The 25,237-nt window shown below is 35.7% G+C and overlaps 1 protein-coding gene across 8 annotated transcripts in view; it reads right to left on the bottom strand.

The window, feature by feature from the left end:
- Positions 1 to 25,237, bottom strand: part of GALNT13 (polypeptide N-acetylgalactosaminyltransferase 13) — a 473,172-nt gene that overhangs the window by 249,900 nt on the left and 198,035 nt on the right. For 6 of the 8 annotated variants that reach the window (XM_023622933.2, XM_023622930.2, XM_070241866.1 and 3 more), the window contains one exon: positions 15,805 to 15,973. The exons of the other annotated variants lie outside the window; for them this stretch is intronic. In XM_023622933.2, coding sequence (XP_023478701.1) covers positions 15,805 to 15,973 — 169 coding nt within the window. The remainder of the gene's footprint in view (positions 1 to 15,804; positions 15,974 to 25,237) is intronic. 8 annotated transcript variants of the gene reach the window in all.

Here is a 25,237-nt window from a genome sequence, read left to right as displayed (position 1 = left end):
GGTTATAACAGAAATGTTGAAAAAAACGTTCTTCCAAGTGTTATTTGCTGTTGCATAATTTTCACTGTCAAAGGTAGTACACATTTAAAGGCCTTATCTCTCCCTATATTTCCTGAATTCTTGGGATGAGATTGTCCAACTTTTCCTTAATCCCCAATGCTGCTCTCATCATTACTTATCTACCACCCTCTAGGTTTCTTTATTTGAAGTCCACACCATCTGTCTCAGCCACCCCCTCAATCATTTGTGTTGTTCCCTCTTGTCCCCACTCCCACCACAATGCATATCAATTCTGGACTCCCTAAAATGACACCACTCACATTTATTTTTCTTTCTACTTCAGAGTTTACTTCAATCATCTGGTCTTGATATGCATTTAGCATGAACTTCTAAATGCCTTAAATGCAGACATATCCATTGTATTTGAATACTCATTAATAGCATTTCATAGATATTTATGATCTCAGTCTTTTTACCATTGACCCCTCATTGCTGTATGCATATTTCAGTGTCCTCTGCCATCTCAAAGAACTCAAGTAAGGAACATCAATAAGAGTATAACTTTGGAGTCAAAGAGCCATGTACAAATTCTGGCTTTGAAACTTGCATGCTGTCTGATAACACATAAATGTGGAGAGGTATAACAGGATAAGAAAAATACTTTTCCTTGGCATTTCAGCAAGTCTCAAAACTGAGGTCAGCTAGTGATAGGTAACCCAGGTTCTAAAAGAAACTTCTGGAAAGATAACAAAACTGATACTGTGGCTATAAATCTCTATCCTCACCTCCAGCCTCTACGAGAGAACATCAGGAATTTGAAGAAGAGTTCAACGTAGTAAGGGAATTCAAAGGAATTGGGTATGTAGTGATATTTCCTACTTCTGGGGAAGGGGAGAAAATTACTTCCCACTTATCAAACCAAATGACAGAGACTTCATTCTCAGAGGTTAGGACAGCTGTGAAGAGATCAGTATCTCATTCTTGCAAAGATGTTTATTGTTTGTGAAGTTGTAACCTGAAATGATGCTTTGGGGCCATAACAGAACGCAATGAGAAAATACTTAGGGAATCATGACGATTTATTTGGTGTTTGGAGACATGCAAGGCAGGAGGCATCCTAGAAGAGTCTGGGTGGGGAAAATAAGTCAGTAGTTGGAAAAGAGCATTTCCAAGTTTTGTGGGGCAAGGAACCATGAGTTTCTCAGGGCAAGTGGACATGGTAGGAGGTAGCTCAACTCAAGGCCTCTCAATGGAGCTCTCTGCTCTAAAAGGCTGTCTGCTGAGGCAAGAGAGGCCCAGAAGCAAGTCTTCAGGTGGTATATTGCCTGAAGCAGGAACTGAGGGCAGACACTGAGAGAAACCAGCTGGAAGTCTTTGGTCCACCTTGGCAATTGTACAGTGAAGAAATCTCCAAAGTATCCCTCATTAAAAATGAAAATATAGGGCCCACCTGGTGGCATAGCTGTTAAGTTCATGCACTTCGGTGGCCCAGGGTTCACAGGCTTGGATCCCAGGCATGGACCTATGCACCACTTATCAAGCCATGCTGTGGCAGGCGTCCCATAAATAAAAAAAAAAAAATAGAGGAAAATGGGCACAGATGTTACCTCAAGGCCAATCTCCCTCAGCAAAAAGAGGAGGATTGGTGGCAGATGTTAGCTCAGGGCTAATCTTCCTAGGGAAAAAAAAAAAACCAAACATAAATGCCTGCTTCTTTGGAGAGTATGATAGCCATCCAATATTAGCCAAAAACTAGGCTACATCTTACTATTTAAAATTAGACTTTTATAGTAGCTGAAAATGGCCAGACAACAACAGATAAAAATCATCCAAAGCCTGGGAAGTCAGATCTGGCAGCAAGTTTAGAAGGAATTATGGGAGAAAGCCCTTTCCATTAGTTCCTTAATTGGAAAATGAGAATAATGCCACTTACTTTTTAAGCCTAATTTGAGTATTGGAAAGGTGAACTAAAGGTTGAGAATTTCTAAGCATCCAGCATAGTGATTTGCATCCAGTAGTTACTCAACAAATAGAAGCTAAAAAAAATAGGATCTCCAACATTAAATTTAACAATTTTTCAGTCCTCCCTTAGCTATGGTTAAATTCCAAATACTTCAACTTTGGTCTAATATTTTAAAGAGCACATTGTAGTAATCTCCAATATTGGATTATTTCTAATTTCCACTTTTTTCTTATTCTGCTCCAGGCTAAAGTGTTCTGCTGGAAAAAAAGATGACAAAAATGCCAACTTAGCCCATACAGATCTACATTTCTTTCATCACGTCACTATCACGCTGCAAACCTGGAACAGCTCTCTTTTGATTACAAAATCAAAGTTAAGCTTTTCTGCCTGTCACATCATCTAAATACTATCAGAATATATATCGTCATTCATTAATTTATAAATTCACTCAAGAAATATTTACTGAGTGCCCACCATATAGCAGAAACTCTTCTAGGAGCTGGGGATACAGAATGAATAAAACACAGATCTCTGCCTTCAATGAACTTATGTTCTAATGGGGGAAGCAGATAATAAAGTAGATAATAAGTAAAACATGCTCTATCTTAGGTAGCCAGTAGTATAAAGGAGAAACATAAAGCAGAAAAAGGAGATAGAAAGTGTCATGGGTGGATGTAATTTTAAACCATGTGGTCAGGGAAGACCTCAGAGAGGAGGTGACATTAGAGGAAGGACTTTAAAGGGAAGGGAATAAACTATGTGGATATTCAGGGAACAAACATTCTAAGCAGAGGGAATAGAAAGTGCAAAAGCCCTGAGTGGGAGTGTTCTTGGTGTGTTCCAGTGTTCACTGTACCTGGAACTGAGAGAGAAAGTGGGTGAGTACTAACACAGAACGTGGGCGCAGTCGTGGGAAGTTAGATCATGAGGAGCTTTGTAGGACAGTGAAAGGACGTTGGGTTTTTACATTGAGGGAGATGCAAAGCCCTGGAGAGATTTGAGCAAAGTCCTAGCACAAACTGACATATTTTAACAGGATTACTCTGACGGTTACGTTGATCAGAGACTGTAGGGTACCAAAGGAAAAACAAAAAACAAAACAAAACAAAAGACACTTAATGGGCTACCATAATAAATCAGGTGAAAAATATTGGTAGCTTGGACTAAGATGGCAGTAGTGGAGATGATAAGAGGTAAGATTTTGAATTTGTTGATGCATCAGACGTGGGTTGCAAGAGAAACAGTGCTCAAATGAGACTCCAAGTTTGTCATGAGCAACTGGAAAAATGGGGCTTCCATTTCCTAAGATGATGAACTCTAGGAAAAGAGGAGGTTTTATGGGGGCTATCTGGTGCAGAGTTTGAGACCCATTAACTTTCAGATTAGTGTTAGACTTTCAAGTGAGGCTATCAAGAACACTGTTAGCTGTTTAATTCTGGATGTCAAGGGGGAGTTCTAGGCTGGAGATTGAGATGATTTATAAAATGAAGAGACTACATGAAATTACCAAGGGAGTGAATGCTGACAGAAAATAGGCCAGCTCCAAGGATTTATCCTTGGAACATACCTACGTTTAGAGGTTAGGGAGAAGAAAAGGCACCAGCAAATAACAAATAGTAGGAATGGCCAGAGAGGTACGAGAAAACTAGGACAGGATAACGACTTGGAAGCCAAGTGAAAAATCTGTTTCAAGAAGGAGGTAGAAATCATCTGTGTCAAATTATGCTGATAGCTTAAGAAATATGAGGACTGAGAACTTATGATTAAATGGAGCAACACACGGATCATCAGTGACCTTGACAAGAGCAGTTTTGATGGTATTGTGGGAATTAAAGTTAACTGAAGTAGGTTGAGGACAAAATGGAGGTGGGGGATGGTTCAAGACAGCAAGTCAAGCAATTTTTTCGTGGAGATTTTGAACAAGAAGAGAAATGGACATCTGTGAGGAGAAGTGTTCTCTAAAGAGTTATTTTGTTTATATGTTTGTTTTTAAGGGAGAAAAAATGGCACGTTTGCATGCAGTTAAGAATATACCCAAGAGAAAGAAAAAACTGACGATTGAAGAGGCAGGAAGAATTACTGCATGATACTCTTGAGTAATTAAGAGGGAGTGGCATCTAGTGTGCAATAGCTGGGCTGGTTGTCAGTAGAAGCAGGGGCACTGCATTCAGAGTAACAGGAGAGAAGGGAGAGTATAAGGCTGCAATTCAAGTAAAGGGGTAGATCCAAGGTGGGACTAGTAGGAATTTTCTTCCATTTGCTTCCATTTTTCTCAATAAAATAGAAAATAAGATCATAACCTGACAGGAAGGATTGGAGTGGAGGTATCAGGCGGTATGGGGAGAGCTGAAATTATGAAATAATAATTTACAAAGTGGAAAAGCGAATAGACAAGGGAAACGTCATGCGATTGATGGAGAGCATGAGAGGCCTTCTCGAGGATATAATCACGACCATACGAGTCAGCGTGACTGTCAGCATGACTGTATGAGTAGTCCTCAAAATAAACTGATAAATTAGATCACTCTCTCCAACATACCATATAATCATCCTATTTTGTGCATCTCCTCATTTCTTCCTCCCACTTTGAATTTCTGTGGTCTCCCTTATATGTCCAACTCATTATTCAAGGGCTAACTCATGGCTCATATTTCTACAAAATTCATCTTGTCCATCCCTCTATTATGTTCACTGGCATTCTCCAGTGGTTGAAAGCATATACTTAGAGTTATACTGCCTGAATGCAAAGGTCAGCTGTGTGACCTTGGAGAAGTTCCTTAACCTCTCTGAGTATGTTTCCTAATCCATAAAACAAACACAACAAAACATAGGATACACTTCATGAGCTTTTATTGAGAATCCCATGAGATAATGCAGGTAAGCTACTTAGTGCAATACCTGCTATGTAGTAAAAGTTCAACAAATATTGATTAGTAGCTACATTTACTATTGCTACAGAATTTATTGTCATTTATATTTACTAATTCATGGAGGAAAAAGATCTCCCTAATCACTATGTTATTTAAGCTCCCTAAGGATGGAGATTGGTGCTATATTTATTTTGTTTTGTTTTTAATTTCTAACAAAATACTGGTCAGAAAATATAAGAAACTACCAAATAGAAGTCACAGAGCTGACGAATACACTAACTGAACTGAAAAACACACTGGAGGGGTTGAACAGCAGACGAGATGAAGCAGAAGAAAAGATCCTCAATCGGAAGAAAAGGCAGTGGAACTTAATCAGAGCAACAATAAGAAAAATTTAAAAAAAAAGTGAAGATAGCTTAAGAGACTTATAGGATAACATCAAACAGACTGACATTAACATCATAGGGCTCCCAAAAGGATAAGAGAGAGAGAAAAGGAGCAGAAATCTTATTTGAAGCAATAATGGCTGGAAACTTCCCTAACCTAGGGAAGGAAACAGACATCCTGATCCAGGAAGCCCAGAGAGTTCCAAATAAGAGGAACCCAAAGAGACTCACACTAAGACACATTATAATTAAAATGTCAAAGTTAAAGACAAGAAGAGAATTAAAAGCACCAAGAGATAACTTGTTAAGTACAAGGGAGCTCCCATAAGTCTAATGTCAGATTTTTCAGCAGAAACTTTGCAGGCCAGAGGACTGTGGCACCATATACAGTTGGCCCTCTATATCTGTGAGTTCCGCATCCACATATTCAACCAACCACAGATGAAAAGGCTTACGACGGTTGCATCTGTACTGAACATGTACACAGTTTTTTGTCTTGTCATTATTCCTAAAAGAATACAGTAAAAACAATTATTTACATATCATTTAAATGATATAGTATAAGTAATTTAGAGATGATTTAAAGTATACAGGAGGATGTGCATAGGTTATATGCAAGTATTACACCTTTTTACATAAGAGACTTGAGCATCCAAGATTTTAGTAGTCATGGGGGTTCCTGGAACAATCCCCTAGAGACAGCAAGAGATGACTGTATTCAAGGTGCTGAAAGAAAAACACTGCAACAAACAATACGCTACTTAGCAAAGTTATCATTCAGAAGTGAAGGAGAGATAAACAGTTTTCCAGACCAGCAATGCTAAGGGAGCTAAAGTAGTTCATCACCACTAAACTGACTTTACAAGAAATGTTAAAGGGACATAAAAAGAAGAGAAAGAATGCCTTTTGTCAGGGGGAAAATAAAGTAAAACACAATAAGAGCAATACATAAATGTTTGCTGAAAAATATATTAGTACACATATATTGTTATCATAAAATTATAACCAATACCTACGTTCCATCTCTTTCAAGTTGGATGTGGAGTGTACACAATAAAATTATTTATTTTTGAACATTGTTTTTAGCATGTTTTAATCCAACAAAATTGCATAGCAATATTAGGATATTAAAATTAAAGTTCAAAGACCAAACACAAATTTTCTGATTTATTCAGAAATTATCACTCAGAAATATCTTGGTTTCTACAGGGAGAGTTTGCAAGGTCATGATAATATTAATTATGATATACAATGAGAACTTTTAGAAATATGCCAACATCTCCTATGTCAATAAAACGATGTCGTCTTACTGTCATGGGTTAAGCTATATTAATTATGGAATCAAATTCTTCTTCAGCAAAATAACATTGTAAATTGACATTAGAACAATTTAGCCTTCTCTTAAGGCACGGATTCATGTACAGAAAACATCTATCCATGGGAAAAAATAGTGAGGAAGAATTTCTTACAGAAGTCAAATATTCCTTCCAAATAGGATTTTTGTAGCAATAGCAGCTATACGCTTTCTTAAGTTGAATTAATCTGCAAATGTTTGTTAAGAAACCATCTTTACTTTTTAAATTAGATTTTTTAGGTGGTAAGTAAAAAACTACACATTTTAACCATAATGTCTACTCTCAAGGGCCAATTTTAGAAATATTAGAATCTCAAAATTTTTAAAAAATTATATTTCATTCAATTATGATAATACTGTACAGATAAATGTAGTATCAATTGCACAAAGGAAAAATAGAAAATGAGAATATTAATTGGATTTCTGATCTCTGTTACACATCTTTTCTTTTTAATTTGAGAATTACTTCAACTTTCATATGCTGGTAAAACTTTCCTGTAAAGATAACAATAGTTTCTACAATACTTTTATCTATGTGCTCATGTAGGGAATTAATTTCACTACCCAAATTAAAGGCACTATTTAAGTATGCCTCTCTGTGTGTGTTGGGGGGGGGGGTGTGTAATCAGCAATCCCACCAATCTCCTAATCTCTCAAATTTGAAATGTTAGAGTCATCTTTTCACTCCTCTGTTTTCTCTTCCTTTACATGCAATCGGTCACCAATGATAACATATCATTTCAAAATATACTTGGGGTCATCTCTACTTACACTTTGTTCCCTTCTCCTTATTTGCTTCAGGTTTAAAACACACACACACACACACACACACAGATACAACTGAAAATTCAATTGCATTCTCTTCCCCCGGAAGTTATCTTGAGTTTGGTATCTACTTTTTCCCTTCATTTTCAAAACTTACTACAAAGCTACAGTAATCAAAACAGGGTGGTATCAGCATAAAACCAGACACATAGAAAAAGGGAACAAAATAGAGGGCCCAGAAATAACTTTTTACATATACTGTCAAATTATTTTCAACAAGGGTGCCAACGAGACACAAAGGACACAATGGAGGCAGGACAGTCTTTTCAAGAAATGTTGTAGGTAAAACGATATATCCATAGGCAAAAGATGCAGTTGGACCCTTACATCACGTACAAAAATCAACTCAAAGTAGATCAAAGACCTAAAGGTAGGAGCTAAAATTATAAAACTTTTAGAAGAAAACACAGGGGAAATGATTCATGACATTAGATTTGGCAATAATTTCTTGGATATAACACAAAAAGCACAGGCAAAAAAGATAAAAATAGATAACTGGACTAAAACTATTTAGAATCTCTGTTTGTAATCAAAGGACAAAATCAACAGTGTGAAAAGGTAACCTAGAGATTGGGAGAAAATATTTGCAAATCATAAATCTGACAAGAGGTTAATATCCAGAATATAGGTCATGCTTCGCTTAAGGATGGGGATCTGTTCTGAGAAATGTGTTGTTGGTGATGTTTTTCATCGTGCAAACATCATAGAGTACACTCACACAAGCCTAGATGGTACTGCCTACTACACATCTAGGCTATATGGTACTAATCTTACGAGACCACTGTTGTATATGTGGCCCATTGTTGACCAAAATGTCATTATGCGGCGCATGACTGTATAAAGAACTCTTACAACTCAAGAACAACAAAAAACAAACAATCCAATTAAAACACAGGCAAAGGACTCGAATAGACATTTCTCCCAAGAAGATATACAAATGGCTAAAAAGCAGATGAAAAGATGACCAACATCACTAATCACTAGGGAAATGCAAATCAAAATCATTAGATACCACCTCACACCCATTAGGATAGACATTACCAAAAAAAACAAAAGAAGAAAGAAAAAGAAAGTGTTGGCAAGGATGTGAAGAAACTGAAACCCTCGTACACCGGAATGTAAAATGGTATAGCTGCTATTGCAAATAGTAAAGTGTTTCCTCAACAAATTAACAAGTGAATTAGGGGCCAGCCCAGTGGCACAGCAGCTAAATTCGCACATTCTGCTTTGGTGGCCTGGGGTTTGCCGGTTCGGATCCTGGGTGCGGACCTACGCACTTCTTGTCAAGCCATGCTGTGGCAGGCATCCCACATATAAAGTGGAGGAAGATGGGCATGGATGTTAGCTCAGGACCAGCCTTCCTCAGCAAAAGGAGGAGGATTGGCAGCAGATGTTAGTTCAGGGCTAATCTTCCTCAAAAAAAAAACTGAATTAGCATATGATCCAGCAATTCCACTTCTGGGTATACACTCAAAAGAACAGAAAACAGGGTCTTGAAGAGATATCTGTACACTCATGTTCATAGCAGGATTATTCACAGTAGCCAAAAGATGGAGGCAAGCACATCGCCCATCAACAAATGAATGGATAAACAAAGGTGATATACACATATAATGGAATATTACTCAGCCTTAAAAAGTTAGGAAATTCTGATACATGCTACAACATGGATGAACTTTGAGGACATTATGTTAAGCAAAATAAGCCAATCACAAAAAGACAAATACTGTATGATTCCATTTATATGAAGTACCAAGAGTTGCCAAATTCATAGCGACAGAAATTAGAATGGTGGTTGCCAGGGGCTGGGGAGAGTGGGGGAAAGTGAAGTTGTTTAATGGGTCTAGAGTTTCGGTTCTGCAAGATGAAAAGAGTTCTGGAGATCAATTTCACAATAATGTGAACATATTTGTAGAGGAGGGAAAAAACTTCTCTATCCTCTTGAGTTCAGTACCTGGAGCCTGCATATTAAACTGACAGAAGAAACTAACAAGAGAAAAGGTACATAAATTTTATTTGATATTAATATTTTGGTTTTTACATGTATGGAGGTCTTCATAGAAAACAAGTGAAAACTCAAAGAAGTGGTTAAACTCCGGGGCTTATACATCATTTTAACAAAGGGTGATAAACCGTGGAGAAGTGACAAGACAAACGAAAAGGGGTTTGGATTTCTAGGGGTGGTAAATTGTGGGAAGGCAAATATATGGGGGAATCTAGTGGACAACAAGGGTCATTTAGTAAGGGTTAGTATGCAGAGTCATCTCAGCACCATCAGCATCTCCAGTGATAAAAAATTGTTGTTCCCTTCCTGGTCCAAGACAGGGGGACACCTTCACAAGGGAAATTTATGCCTTACTTTAGGCAGACAGGGGAGGGCAGACAGCCTTTCCTGTGTCTGCTTTTTCTCAATTGCCTTCCGATCAAGATAATCTTTATGCCAAAGTGGTATATTTGGGGCGACATTATCTGATCCCCTTTATACTTAACACTATTTAACTGTGCACTTAAAAATAGCTAAAATGGTAAACTTTACGTTACGTATATTTACTACAATTTCTAAAAATTTCAAAATAATGTCAGAAGATTAACTTAAATAAGGAGACTGTTGTGGGGTATTTCAAATATAAATGGAGTTATACAGCATGCTTTCTGCCTACAGAGGTACACAAATGTGTCCCTGTGAACACGCCTAGAAATGTTTTACTCAACATATTTGAAAGGAAAGTTATCGTATATCAGTATTATTATCCCAAAGAAAATAATACCTATCATCTCCATTTTTTTCAAATATATATATTTATATGCATACATAAACACACATAGACATTCTTACAAACCACTTTTAATTTGGGTACTGAAATCAATTCCACATGAGCACGTTACATAAATCAAAGTATTACAGAAATTATTATTATCATCACAGGCAAAAATTTTTCCAGTATATGAAAATTGTAGTAATTCTCAAATTAAAAAGAAAAGATGTGGAACAGAGATCAGAAATCCAATTAATATTCTCATTTTCTATTTCCCCTTTGTGCAATCAAGGCTACATTCGCCATATTTTAATTCATGGGAAAGGCAATCCATATAAATGGATAGGTACACTTACAAGATTGAGCACAGGAAAATATATACTACAGTTTATTTCTGTTTTATGTAGTAAATAAACTCTTTGTCCTTTGAGAGCAGCTTATTCAGAATTTGTATGCTATAGCTCTGCTTCTAGTAATAATGCAAGACTGTTAGATTCTTTCTCTCTTTATCAGCTTGCAAGTGTGCATACGTAAGGAGCAGTTATTTGGTCTAGGATATAAATAGCTGAAATAAATTTCCTGTTTCCTCATTTTTTCCCTGATGAAATATATTTAAATGCCAGCTGCATTATAACCTTCAAATAACTCAATACCAGAACTTGAAGTGCTATTAAATGTCTGAATACAAGTAAATGCTAAAGAACCTTAGCATTTTGTTTTACTTGCCCATAGCTTTTTTATAAATATTCACCCAATAATTACAGCTAATTTCTTATTCAAAAAGAATTGCAGAGTATAGAGAGAAGCCGATTGCTTAAAAAGTTTCCTCGCTTCATCCAAAAAAAGGAGCTAGAGGGCATACAAGAATTCCACAGAATAATAATAATTATCATTATAAAAATTTCACCAAGAACTCAGGGTAACCCTATTCCTACTTTGTCAATTTGCAATTACAGGTGTGTTCATACAATATTGTAATTTGTTGTTTATGTAAATATATTCCTTTGACTCCTCCAGTCTAGGTCTGTTATATCCATTTTTCTGTTCACAAGGCTAAGCCTATATTATGCAAATGACTGGGACTGGTTGGTTTGTTGGCTGATTGATTAGTTGGCTTAATCAGTAAAAGGGAACTGGGGCCTAGAAAATTAATGACTTGCCCAAGATCCAAGAGTAAGCCAGAGAGCTAAATCTCAAACCTGTGTGTTTTGGTGTCATATCTAGAGATTTTCCCCTTAATTACCTTCAAAATCTCTCTCCACAGTTGTCTTTTCCCCCTATTTGTTTTGCATATGATGGAAGACAGTCATGTACCCACCTCACTGATTATGATCAGAGTCATATTGTTTCCTCGACTTCCAGGAAAGCCCAGAGGCATGGGATAACATCCGCTACAGACATCTTAGCAAACCAAAATGTGATTTTTCCTGGCTTTCATGGAAATATAATTCAAACACTGTTTTCAAAAAATAATACAAATACACACACACGTACCTATGAATTTGCTTAACGTTTGTTTCATTGCTTTTGTATCTTTATGGTGTCTTATATATCCATAGAGCTGTTATATTTCTAGCATCGTCTGTTCCAAGAAGCTAGGAAATATTTAACAGCTCAGTATATTAGCAAAAAGAAATTATAATATTTAGGTGCTCAAGGTCCACTGGACTTGTTTCTCAAAGACGCTTTCCCTCACGACTCTACTCTCTACCCCTCACCATCGTACTTCTCTATTTGTTCTAAGTTCCATGAAGCAAAGTCCTAGTTTTGTTCACTGCTATATTCCCACACAGAGAACAGTACTTGGCACGTCTTAGCATATTAGGTGTTCAAAAATAGTGTATTTAAGGGGCTGGCCCCGTGGCCGAGTGGTTAAGTTCGCGCACTCCACAGCAGGCGGCCCAGTGTTTCGTTAGTTCGAATCCTGGGCGCGGACATGACACTGCTCATCAGACCACGTTGAGGCAGCATCCCACATACCACAACTAGAAGAACCCACAACGAAGAATACACAACTATGTACTGGGGGGCTTTGGGGAGAAAAAGGAAAAAAATAAAATCTTTAAAAAAAAAATAGTGTATTTAATATTTCTTAATGGGTTTCTTTAATCTGGTAATTCTTTTTTCTCTTTCTCCAAACATTATCACAAAAATCTTATGTTAAAAAACAAACAAGATGATATGTACTTACTTGCTTTCTGAAAACAGAAATATTTAAGCCCTATTCTTAAATCCGTACTATATACCTTTACAAGATTTTAGACCCACAATTGATGAGAAATATGCTAACAAATCTTTAATGCTAATCCATCAATATATCAAATCAACATCATTTTTCTGAAAGTTCCTAATCAGAATTTTATGACATTTCATTTTTCACTTCTTTTTTTTAATTCATGGAGGATGGGCAAAGGAGAGCGAGGTTCAGTTACAGCTGTCTGGAATTTTATTTATAACTATATCGAGACTACAATAAGAATCTCAGAGACTGAGGCCCTCAAAGAAAGAAATTTAGTACAGCCTTCAACCTTGATTGCACTTAAAATTTCCAGTGCCATGTGATTTGCGACACTATTATTCTACATCTCTCAAATGATTAAAGAGTATATAAAAATGTATCACACCCATTAATAAATATATTAAGTAAATAAGTAAATTAACCTAAATGTTTAAACATCCCTAGGGATGGGCATTCCAGAACTTAACTTAAATTTGTCTTAATGTTTCATCACAATTGCCTCCAAAATAAGATGTTTTTATCTAGTGTCTTCTCTGTGAAAACATGGGATATTTATTAGATTTATTCCTTGAACACATCCTCAAATATCTGTAGATTGATATTAAGGCTAAACACAACCTTAAACTATTTGGACAATTTGACAAATTCAGTTGAGCCAGTTTAAGGGCATCTTCTGGTAAAAAATACTGAAATATTTGAATGAATTCACTTTTTTGGGCGGTTCTGACACTTTTCTAAATCAATGTCAACTTAAGTTTTCCACTGAAATAAGCTCTTTTTTAACTAATTATGTGTAAATCCCATTTTTTTACATCTTTTTATCATTTATACGTCATCATTGAGGCTAGCTTAATGTGTCCATATCTCTTTAAGACATAACTATCCAAAAATTAAACTGGAACTAATACCAAAATTGAAAGAAAGCGTTTTCTACAGCAAATGAGTATTAACAGATTTCTACATATGTTAAATAACAATTTGGGCATCTGATTCATGGTGTGTTTTTCAACATTCATTGTTCCCAGGCAGTCACACAATTGAGTCGTTCAAGATAACGTCCTCAGTAAACCTCATACACACTCTATGATTTGTCTAGGAATTTTGGATGGTATTTATGTTTTTTTACTGATAGCATACACTATGGTGTCACATAAAAACAAAACAGAAAATTACTTATTTCACTAACATTATTTCAACGACTATTTGTAAAATCTCAAAATTCAAGCAATAATATCCACAGTAAGTGTGCCATTTTGTGTACTTTTTATACTAAGCAATATGAATTCTCCATTTTTAAAATGTCGAATTTTTCCATAGCTAAGGCCTAATTACTCAAGTAAAGTACTTAACATGCTAAATGATTCCTAAAAGAAGAAATTGGCCACAAATATTTTAAATGACTGCTCAATGAAGATTTTGCCTCTTTTTTGTGTGTGTGAGGAAGATTGGCCCTGAGCTAACAACTGTTGCCAATCTTCCTCTTTTTGCTTGAGGAAGATTGTTGCTGAGCTAACATCTGTGCCAATTTTCCTCCATTTCGTATGTGAGATGCCACCACAGCATGGCTTGATGAGCGGTGTGTAGGTCCACGCCTGAGACCTGAACCCACAAACTCCAGGTTGCTGAAGCAGAGTGCACGAACTTAACCACTATGCTACTGGGCCAGACCCTGCCTCTGTTTTTTTAAGCGATGGCTCTTACTAAAGCAATTCTTCCCTTAATCATCCCAGATTTGATCTAAAATTTAATGTATTTATGTTCTGATAGTTGAAAATAAAGATCTTTTAAAAATTTGAAATAGCGTTTACGTGGTTTTCCTGAATACAGAAGTATCACATTTACCCATTTGATCACAACATAGTATATAAAAGAAAGTCATAAAAGCAACATTATAACATTATAAACTTAGCATCTAAAATGCTCAAAATATGCTTACTGTATATCTTTAAAAATGCAAATGTGTCCACATACCTACAAACAAACATATACAAATACGGACAGAAATACCTGTAAAATTATTTAGGCCTTTGGAATGCACAAATGTAATATTCAATGTTTTAGCTATTTGCTGGGGACCAAAAATATCCATAACATGTAGTCACTTGTGATCTTGTTGAGAGAGACATTTTAAAAACACACAAGGGTGTATAAAACCAGTTACTTAGCTACCAAATAAACCATTGGACAATCCAGCCCCAGCATCTCAATAAGGTTTTGGTTACTCTATTTTGGTCTTTTTCTTTTTTAACGATTGGCACCTGAGCTAACAACTGTTGCCAATCTTCTTTTTTTGTTTATTTCCTGCTTTTTTGTATATTCTTAGTTGTGGGTCCTTCTAGTTGTGTCATGTGGGACACTGCCTCAACGTGGCCTGACAAGCGGTGCCATGTCCGCACCCAGGATTCGAACCAGCGAAACCCTGGGCCACCCAAGTGGAGTGCACAAACTTAACCACTCAGCCATGAGGACGGCCCCATCTATTTTGGTCTTATTTGAAATAATTCAGAAAGAAAAAGTCAGATTTAGTAAACATGATATTAACATCACTATGATACTGATATAATCCATTATAGGTGGCAAACTTTATTTGCATTAACTATGATTTTATTTCATATAAAGAAAGTCATTACATAGCTCAAAGAACAACTTCTATTTACATAGAAATGTGTACTGGAGCATAACTGCAAACTTGGAGATCTTCTAAAATCTCAGACATGTCTTTCCTGAGTGTCAAAAGTTTGCTTTATAAGGACTATAAACTAGAATGACAATATTGACACTAAATATTTTGATTTTTATTGTTTCCATTTAAAATATGTTCAACAGTCTAGAGCATGGCTTACAGTTAATCACACACAAGTTGAATTTTTCAACATCATTTCTCATGCTGTACTATTATTTCCGAGTGAATATTTCCTGCGTGACTGATAACTGAGCACTCTAATTATAAATAGCAGCATAAATTCATGCAACTCATAATAGATAATTTTTAAAGGGTCAAAAATCATACAGGCAACTTCCTATTTTTACTGTGGAACAGAAATATATATAGTTTTTCAAAGCGAAGTGTAAGAGCTTTCTATGTAGACAAGCAAATAATCTATCAAAGAGCATGTTTGCTCTGTATTTGGCAAGATAAAGCAAAATAAAACAAAACACATCTAATGAAGAAGAACCTGTTAGGCTTGTGTATTCTGTAATGTCTTTGCAACTAACACATTTTGCTCTACCAGAGAAGAAAATCATTCATATGTGTCATCATAAACATGCACAGTAAATTCCTGCTGTGACATAGATATTCAGAACCATACAGTTCTAGAACTGAAATAATCTGAGTTAACTAAAGTTCTGAGATATTCTGAAATATGGAGATTACTAATATATAGGATTATATAACACATATAAACTCACCCTTCTAATCTTACATCCGGCAGACTTCTGTTAAGGGCAATCAAATCACTGGCCATAAGATTAAATTGATTGATTTTAAACAGTTCTTTCATTTTCTCATGGTCATCTTTCGGAATCAGCACAGCCTTTCCCATTTCTCCTGGCCCTTCTTGGTTTCTTGAAATAACAGCTGTAAGACACACACAGGGACACACATACATACAAACACACAGATAATGAACTGAATAAATCAACTCATGTGTTGGATTCGATTCTGAAGTGGATTATTTGTATACTGGCTTACTAATGTAATCATCAAGTTTCTATTGACTTTTACGCACCGTACACTACACTGAGAAAACAACCTATTTTAATCAATTAACTCAATGCTACATGTTGCCTTTCAAGTCTAGATATATTATATGATCTGACTGATCATTAAGACTTAATAATTAAGCAACACAAAATACCAAAGTTTAAAACTTCTTTGTTACATTCTCTCATCTACCTATCAGAGAGGGAACAAGTTGAGCACTGGGCAGATCAACTTGTGCAAAATAAAAAACTTTTGAAAATATACCAAGATTAATTTATTTTCACATCCAATTAAAAGGATGGGTATTCACATGTTTACTGCCATTACACCTATTTAAAGCAAACAAGGTTGATAATCCTGTATCCTCATCGCCATTTGATTCTTTTCTCAAAGTATTTTCAAATAAGTAAAAAGAACTTTCATAGTGGTGGCATATAATGTCAAACTTCAAGTTGGATTGGGATACTGTGTGCTCCTTAATTGGATCAGTTCCAGTATTGCCCACAGCAATATTCTGGGCTTGACTGTTGATTAAGAGAACTCAGGATTTGATATACCAGCTAATGTTCTTGCCATTTCCTCCAAGATGTCACTACACTCACGTCCCTTCTAGGTCTAAAATACATATTTCGATGTGCATGTGTATGTGGGAGTATGTGTGCACACCTGTCTATCTGTATGTATGTTAACATATAATAATAAAAGGTTCCAGTCAGTCCTAATGTACCCTGAACTTACTCTTCATAATGACATTAAACTAGGTTAAAGTGAAAGAAATGTGGTTCTGGTCTTGACTTTCCCAATGTTTTGCTAGATTATAGTTCCTAACACATTAATCTTACTGAATTTAATTTCCACACACTTTAAATAGCAACTATTTGGAAACAAATTACATTAAAATATTGTAAAAAATTTAAAAGATAACTTGCATGTGAAAATACTTTGTAAATTGTAGCATTTCATAAAAATACAAACTCTAAAATAATATAAGAAGATGCTCAAAACTAAAACACAATAAGTAAATTTTCCTCTGATTTGACCTTTGCAGTTACAAAACATCAAGCCTGGTATTACCAGTCTAATATACAATTGCTCATCCAGTTGATCATTCTCTTAGAAAGGTTTTCCTGGCTTTGGTATGGCATGAGAGAAACTATAAAAGAGAATAGGCTTCTCCAAGGACCTTCAGATATGGATATCAGGAAGACATTTAGCATGGAAATCTCCCTGTATATAGAAAAATGATAAGAACTAGGAAAGTTTAAAATCAAAAAGATACATGTATCCAAATTCAAATTATTAAAAAACCTGTCATCTAAAGAAAGCTCATGAAGAATCTCATTCACTTTAAGAAGCAAAAACGGAAATGATGTCAGGAATTTTATGAGAAAGTGTATTTTGCTCAATTTATGAAATAAAATTCTAAGCGCAATATTTTCTTTTAGGAGTTAGTCAGTTTCTTGTTCCTGACATCAGATGGGGTTTCTGGAGCTGGCTTTGGCTGAATTTGTGCTCTTGGTGAGACACTGGACTTAGATAGGCATTAAAGTACCTTCTATTTCTAGCATTATTTTGTTTGATTCCACAAGAAGTGTTCAAAATTAATTTCTATCCCTCCCTCAGAAGTCTTTCTAACTCCGAAGTAAAGAACATAATCAGGCTACATGATACTACTAACCATGGATATTTTATGTATTATATATTATTTATATGTATATACATGCATATATATATATATGCATATATATGTGTTACATATCCTAGTTATAACCTAATGCCAGAAAAAATAGGATTAATTTTTTGGGGGGTAAAGAATTTTTGAATAATTAAAGAATTTGAGGTTAAAAATTTTTTTAGAATTTTTAGAAATTAAAAAAGCAATTCACCATTCACAGTTCTTTAAAAGGTCCTCCATAAACTCTGACAAAAACACATTATGTTGCAGAGAAAGAAGCAAGGCTCAACAAAATGCTACAAAGGCTAGCAAGCAGATGGGATCAACTTTTATTCTATGCGGAAAAGACATGGAGCTTAACTACATCTTAAGGCATGAAGATCAAGGTAAGGTACACTCGGTTTTTGCAACATATTCAAAGGTGTGACCACTTCCTTGGCTTAGCATTATGAAGATTATAGTTTTGTAGGTGGTAGTAGGAGTAAGTGTATCATGTTACAGTATCATCAACAAAAATAAAATCGTCATAAACAGTATCGTTACACGTAGAACTAGTTTGCAAGCACACACAATCATTCTCCTTAATTATTCTGTTTTTTAGTGGAGAATAGATCACAATGTGTGTCAGGTTGTGTCTCCTCCCCACAGTTAAATATATTTTTCTATAATAACTTCTAATGAATGCATATTCGAGATTTTATAAAATGTTTTTTCTTGTGCATCAGGAGACTTATCAGTGTTTTTCACCTTGCTTGAGCAAAAAGAATGCTAAGTAATTATAAGGTTGGAGCAGAGTTTTTCTTTTCTGGCTCTTACCTGGAGGAATTCATCTTGTTTTTTTTTTTCCCTTCAAATAATATAAATAGGAAACAGAAAAGATTAAGTAATTAGGCTACGTGGCTTGTCTCTGATCTGTAGAATCTTTAAACAGCAACTCCTATTTTTTTTTCCCACCTATTGATCTCTCTCCACTACGTAGCTTAAAAAGAACAAAGACCACTCACACACACAAAATAACATGCTCCCTCACAGGTGAACTAAAAAAATTTCTCATTGAAATGTTTGTGTACTTTTCTAATAGGCAAATGTAATACATAAGGGAAGTAATTTTACATTATAATTTCTTGATTATTGATTTGAATAATGGATGGAAAATCTCAACTCCAAAGCTAGTTTGGACTGAAAAAATATATTAATATACTATATGGTAAGTTATCTTCTTCCTAATAATATGGTGAAATCATTAAAAAGCAAATGACTGGTGCCAGCCCATTGGCATAGTGGTTAAGTTTGCATGCTCTGCTTCGGTGGCCCAGGGTTGGCAGGTTCTGGCCCCTGCCATAGACCTAAGCACCACTCATCAAGCGATGCTGTGGCAGCATCCATATACAAAACGGAGGAATATGGGCACAGATGTTAGCTCAGGGCTAAGCTTCCTCACAATAAATAAATAAATAAATGAATAAATAAATAGACAGATAATAACTTAAAATTACATTATAATGCCTGTAAAAACATAGAGCGGAGTCATTTTATATATATCTTTCTTTTTGTTTAACATAGTACATACTGTAAAGATTTACAGGAGATTTATTTAAAACTTAGAATTCCAGTTGATGAAGAGGATGACAACTAAAATATAAATAAATCCATGGATCAGTCTACCAAAAGGAACACGATATATTAATTGCTTTATTTGCTTATGTACACTGCATCATGAACATTTTTTTCATTTGCAGAAATGCCCCATTAACAAGGAGCATTGTCTATTTGAAAAAAGAGAGATGAGACGACCTATATCTAGAAAAAACCTGCAAGTAAAAAAATCTTTTAAATTGATTTTAAAGTAGTGATTTTATTCTGCTAAAGAACAGAGTAATATGTGATACATGTTGGTAAAAGCATAACACTGAACCAAAATCTAAATATTATTCCATGTGCCACACTTTCCAAAAACTACTTTAAATTGTATTTCCATTCTCAGATCTGCTCGTTTGTTAATTTCTGTATATTTACCTTTAAAATCTTTCTTTGCATTGACACTACAGCTCTTCTCTTACTTTTATCACTTCCAATTTGTCAGCTGTAATAAATTAAAAAGCTTGACTTTTAGTCTCTCTCTCATGTTTGAATATTCATACTCTGCTGCTAATAATTTCCCTAAGACAATGCCTTTTGTCTTGTCAATCATAAATGTGTTTGTAGTAGAGTCAGAAGATGAGGAAATCACACCAATGGGACCAACTTCTATCATCCAAACCACTTTGCCCTCCTCCGCGTTCCCTGGGCCACGCTCTTTGGCCAATCTACAGACCCTGAGTTTATTCTCATTGAATAAAAGGTAATTCTCATTAAAATAAAGGAATTCAGTATATACTTGTTTTGGCTCATTTCTGTTAGAAATAATACTAGGCTTCCATATCAATATTATAGTATCAATATTATAATAATATACTTCAATATATTACATATTAAACAACCAAATTCATTCTATTTAGTGTGTGAAAAATGGTGATTCATTTACTATCTTTTTGAAAAAGGACTATAAACAATTTTTATAAATCTGACACATCTGACAACAACTTTTTATTTTTTGTCATAGCCACATGTTGTGTTCTGATTTTTGTCCATTATATTTTAGTAAGTAGACTTTTAGGCAGCAAGAAAGCTGCAAATAGCAAGCCCTGAAGCGATCAAGTCCAGCGGACATTAGCTACCCTTGCCTGGAAGAGTGCCTTCTGTTAGATAATCAATAAGGTGGCATTTTCCACCAGCTAGCTAAGTGAGAGATCATCTGCAGAACCAAGGGAATACTGACTTTGAAAACTGTCTTTCACTTATTTTTTAAGTCAAAAATATATCGTTTTTATGATAAATAAAAATACACGCTCCTTTAAAAGAGAGAAAGAATGGGGCCAACCCAGTGGCACAGTGGTTAAGTGCTGCCCAGGGTTCACAGGTTCAGGTCCTGGGGGTGGGCCTACACACCCACTGATCAAGTCATGCTGTGGTGGGATGCCACATACAAAATACAGGAAGACTGGTGCAGATGTTAGCTTAGGGACAATCTTCCTCAAGCAAAAAGAGGAAGATTGGCAACAGATGTTAGGTCAGGGCCAATCTTCCTGATTGAAAAAAAAAGAAAAAAAAGAAAGCAAGAAAGGAAGATGGTAGGGAAAGCGAGCAGGAGCGAGGTAGGTAGGTAGGTAGCCACTTCGAAAAAGACGTGAGCAATTAGCAAAACTACTGCTTGAATAGTCAACTTTAACCTATTTAGAAACATACTTACGTATTTAAAGTAAAATCATTTATACACACTGAATCCTATCATTTCATTTATCATTATCATTATCATACATGCTTGTTTTTATCATTTAAAAAGCAGTTGTGGAAATCTTTCCAAATAAATATGCAAATCCATACCTACTTTCTAGTGGCTGCAAAATATGCCATAGCTTGGTTATGCCATGATTTATTTAACCAATACTTTTTCATTGACTATTTATGTTATTTTCAATAATCTCCATTATAAACCATGATTCAATTAATATTATTCCTTATGCATAAATGTTTGCAAATTTGTTTAAAAATCTGTTTGAAAAAGTAGAAATTTAATGAGGAAATTGCAGATTAACCATGCAATATTGGAGTTACTCTTTTTCTCAACGTTTGACTTTCCATATGATGTTCCTTTCGACAGGAGGTTCTTTCTATCTCGGATGACTGAAATAATTCCTGTTCACCAGTTTCAACTTTCAGATAAGGTAATCATTCTCTCCTCTATGATTTCATAGCTTTTTTTACTTTATTCCATTATCTCTTTTATGACACTTCATTACCACTACCTGTTTACATGCTCTGGCAGAGAGTCTAAGCATTGAACTATCCATTTTCTCTTCCTCCTGGACAGACAGCTAGACAACATTCCCCAGCCTCCCCTGCAGTAAACTATGGTTGTGTAACTGAGGATAGAAATGATCTGTGCCAAGTCCAGTCCTGGCCCATAACAACTTCCCACGTGTGATTCTCCATGCTCTTTCCTTTGCTATGGCAACTTTGGAAGCCATGTGTTGAAGAGGCATCACAAGAAAGTAGTAACATAGGTTGTCTGAATCCCCACTGGGAGGAGAGCCACTGGCAGATCAGGCATACCCACTGCGTAATTGACAAAGAGAAAAACAACTCTATTTTGCTAAACCATTGGGATTTCAGACCTATCTGTTATACCTGCTAGTGTTATTTTTATTAATACACTCTGTTCTTTCCTCTGTAGTCTTTGAAGACCCACTAATACATTCTGCCTCTTCACTGACTCAGCCCAGTGCCTGCCACTGTTCAATCAATGAATAAATCAAAAAAAGCAGAAGGAAATTTTGAGACACTCTAGTTCTTCTACTGAAGGACTGATGAACAGAGTAATTAAAATAAAGTTTTTCTCCATCTCAGAGATGCATAAAACTACCCACTGTGGTATTTTAAAAAATGTAAAACTTCTAATTCATATTTATTTTTCATATTAAAAAATTAGTCCTCACTGGTATCTAACATTTGTGTTAAGAATAATACCTGTATGCATTATAAATAAATTTATAACATTAGTACAAGCTCAAAAATTTTTATTGATAGTGGCACACAATTAAAATATGTGGACTATGGCCTTAAGGAGTTTTAATCAGACGACAAATCGGATCCTAAGCAGGTGAAGAAACCACGATTTAAATAAAGCAAGTATGTGATTAATGTATTTTCTCTCTATTTCTCCCCCTATATCTATATATCTATATATGTATATATATATGCTAAATATTATATAAACTGTTATATCTATACAAAGAAAACTATACAGTAATTAAAACTATGCTATAGAAAAATATTTAAAGATATAGAAGATATTCGTATTATACTTAAGAAAAAAGGGTCACGAAACAACGTTAAAAATAAGCCCATTTGGGGCTAGCCTTGTGGCATAGTGGTTAAGTTCAGTGTGCTCCACTTTGGTGGCTTGGGTTTGCAGATTCAGATCCTGGGTGTGGACCTACACCACTCATCAGCTATGATGTAGCAGCAACCCAGATATAAAGTGGAGGAAGATTGGCACAGATGTTGGCTCAGGGCTAATCTTCTTTAGGAAAAAGAAAAAAAACCCATTTCTATAAAAAAATAAAGTTATATGATGTGTATGCATATGTCACCAAAGAAGATTAGCAGTGGTTCACTAGATTATTTTTTATTTTATTTTATTTACTTATTTTTGTATGTGTGAGGAAGATTGGGCCTGGGCTAACATCCATTGCCAATCTCCCTCTTTTTGGTTGAATAAGATTGTTGCTGAGCTAACATCTGTGCCAATCTTCCTCTATTTTATGTGAGATGCTGCCACAGCATGGCTTGAGGAGCAGTGCTAGGTCTGCACCTAGGATCTGAACCTGGGAACCCTGGGCTGCCAAAGCAGAGTGCATGAACTCAACCCTATGCTACTGGGCCTGCCCAGTGGTTCATTAGATTAAAGCAGCTTTTACATTCTTTCTTTAGCATTTTCTCTGCTTTCCAAATTACTTCAACATTACCCAATAAGGTGATTTCAGCTACATATTAATCAAAAATCTGGTTCAGTGAAGATGGTGACCCACATATAAAGATATAACCTTGCTTTTGCAGTGATAGGCACAAAGTGAAGTCAGTAGATACTGGGGGCATGAAAAAGTAAGGATCAGAGTTAGGTGGAGTTCCCGAAGGAAGGAAAGCTTCTTAATGTACATAAGATGAACAGCAGGTAGAATAGGATCCATAAAGAATTATATGGTTTGTTCTAGTAGGAAAGCTCCTCACAAGAACTTCACTACAATTCATAGACAGGAAGACACGTCGTAGCTGAGCAGGGACAAGTAGCAAACTTCTGGTTCCTTTTTAGGAAAAAGAAAATTCCTATATTAATATAAAAATGTTTCACTTTCCTTTCACAATCATCCTCACAAAACATTCTACACATCTCTTAAGGCTATTCTTATACACAGTAAGAGGTTGTTTGGCACATGTTACAGTCATAAATGTTTCCTGGAAACAATTGGCCCAACTCTTAAAGTGTTCACTAAAGTAATAAAATAATGCTGAAATATGAAATTATTTCCTTCTGCATTAAGAGTGAGTTTCCATATAAAAGTATTTAAAAGGCCCTCATCTTGCAATGGCTCTGATAATAGCCTTAGTTCCAGCTTCAAATAGGAGATCTCCCCAACCCCTGACCTCCACCTAAACTGCCAAAAAAAATTTAGAAAAGAATTCTTTGGAAACAAAAGCACCAATTTTGGCTGCCAGATGCTCGGGGAAGCCTTTTGTAAGGCGACATCTCAAGTGGAACAATAGTCATTTTAAAAAAGCCCCTTACATAACCTAACATTCATTTTAAATGGTTCCTAAGAGATACAACAACAAACTCTTGGCATTGCATACATTCTCACACATGATATCAAGTTTGCAAAAATATACTCAGTTTGGCAAAAAGATAACACTGCGTTCATTGACTGTACATCCAATTGAGGAAGTACACACATATTTTTAAAATAATTTCTGAATGTAAGATTTTATTTATTTATTATGAAGCTGTGTGAAATATTTAATAATGCTCAAAATTTATTAACTAATATTAGTCACAGAAAATGTGAGGGAAATATTACTCAGCAGCTTGTTATGAGTCCTCAGCAGGCTGTCATGAATCCTCACAAAAGTCTGCAATTAAAAATTATAAATTATAAATACTGGATTAAGGATGAGCAGAAAAATGGATCATCTCAAATACCTTAAAGCATTTTAAGTCACAAAATGAAATCTACTGCTGGCTTGTGGGACTTTGTTGATGGCAGTTGTGCTAAATGTCTTCATTTTAGCCCACCAACCTCACTCTGCACCATCTTTAATCTACTCTGTGTCCTAGGTTGCTGACCTCTACGTCCACATCAACCAGGCTCCTTTGCCCTTTGACTTCTGACTGGGAAAATATTGACAGATATTAGGGGACAGGAGATGAATGAGGCTAAAGTATTTATTTCCCTGGTTCCCTCTGTATGTGTTGCTCAGTGTTGGCTCTCTCACTCACAACTATAATTTCACGGGGAGTGCCCCATGACCAGTTAATGAAGGAAGGAAAAGTGCAAGCCTAGATTAAATAAGAATATAACCTTTATGCTAGCACCTGCTAGAAGCTGCTTCTTTGCAACCCTCCTCAGGGGTTATCCTGAAAGTCAGTGTGTGAAAGGAAATCCTCCCACCAGGCAGAAAATCAGAGAGGAAATTTGACTGAGTACTGTATGAAGGGAATGATGGCTTGAGGTAGGGATCTACACTAATCCATGAGCAGTAGCTAACCGGTTGGGCAGCTGGTAAGAGTCTTGAAAAGAACTAGATTTGGAAATTGATAAGGAGGTCTGATAGAGAAGAATATGAGTGGTACGCTTGACATGGGAACA

This window comes from Equus caballus, chromosome 18 (genome assembly GCF_041296265.1).
Source record: "Equus caballus isolate H_3958 breed thoroughbred chromosome 18, TB-T2T, whole genome shotgun sequence".
Classification (NCBI taxonomy): domain Eukaryota; kingdom Metazoa; phylum Chordata; class Mammalia; order Perissodactyla; family Equidae; genus Equus; species Equus caballus.
This window is presented reverse-complemented; position numbering and strand designations above follow the sequence as displayed.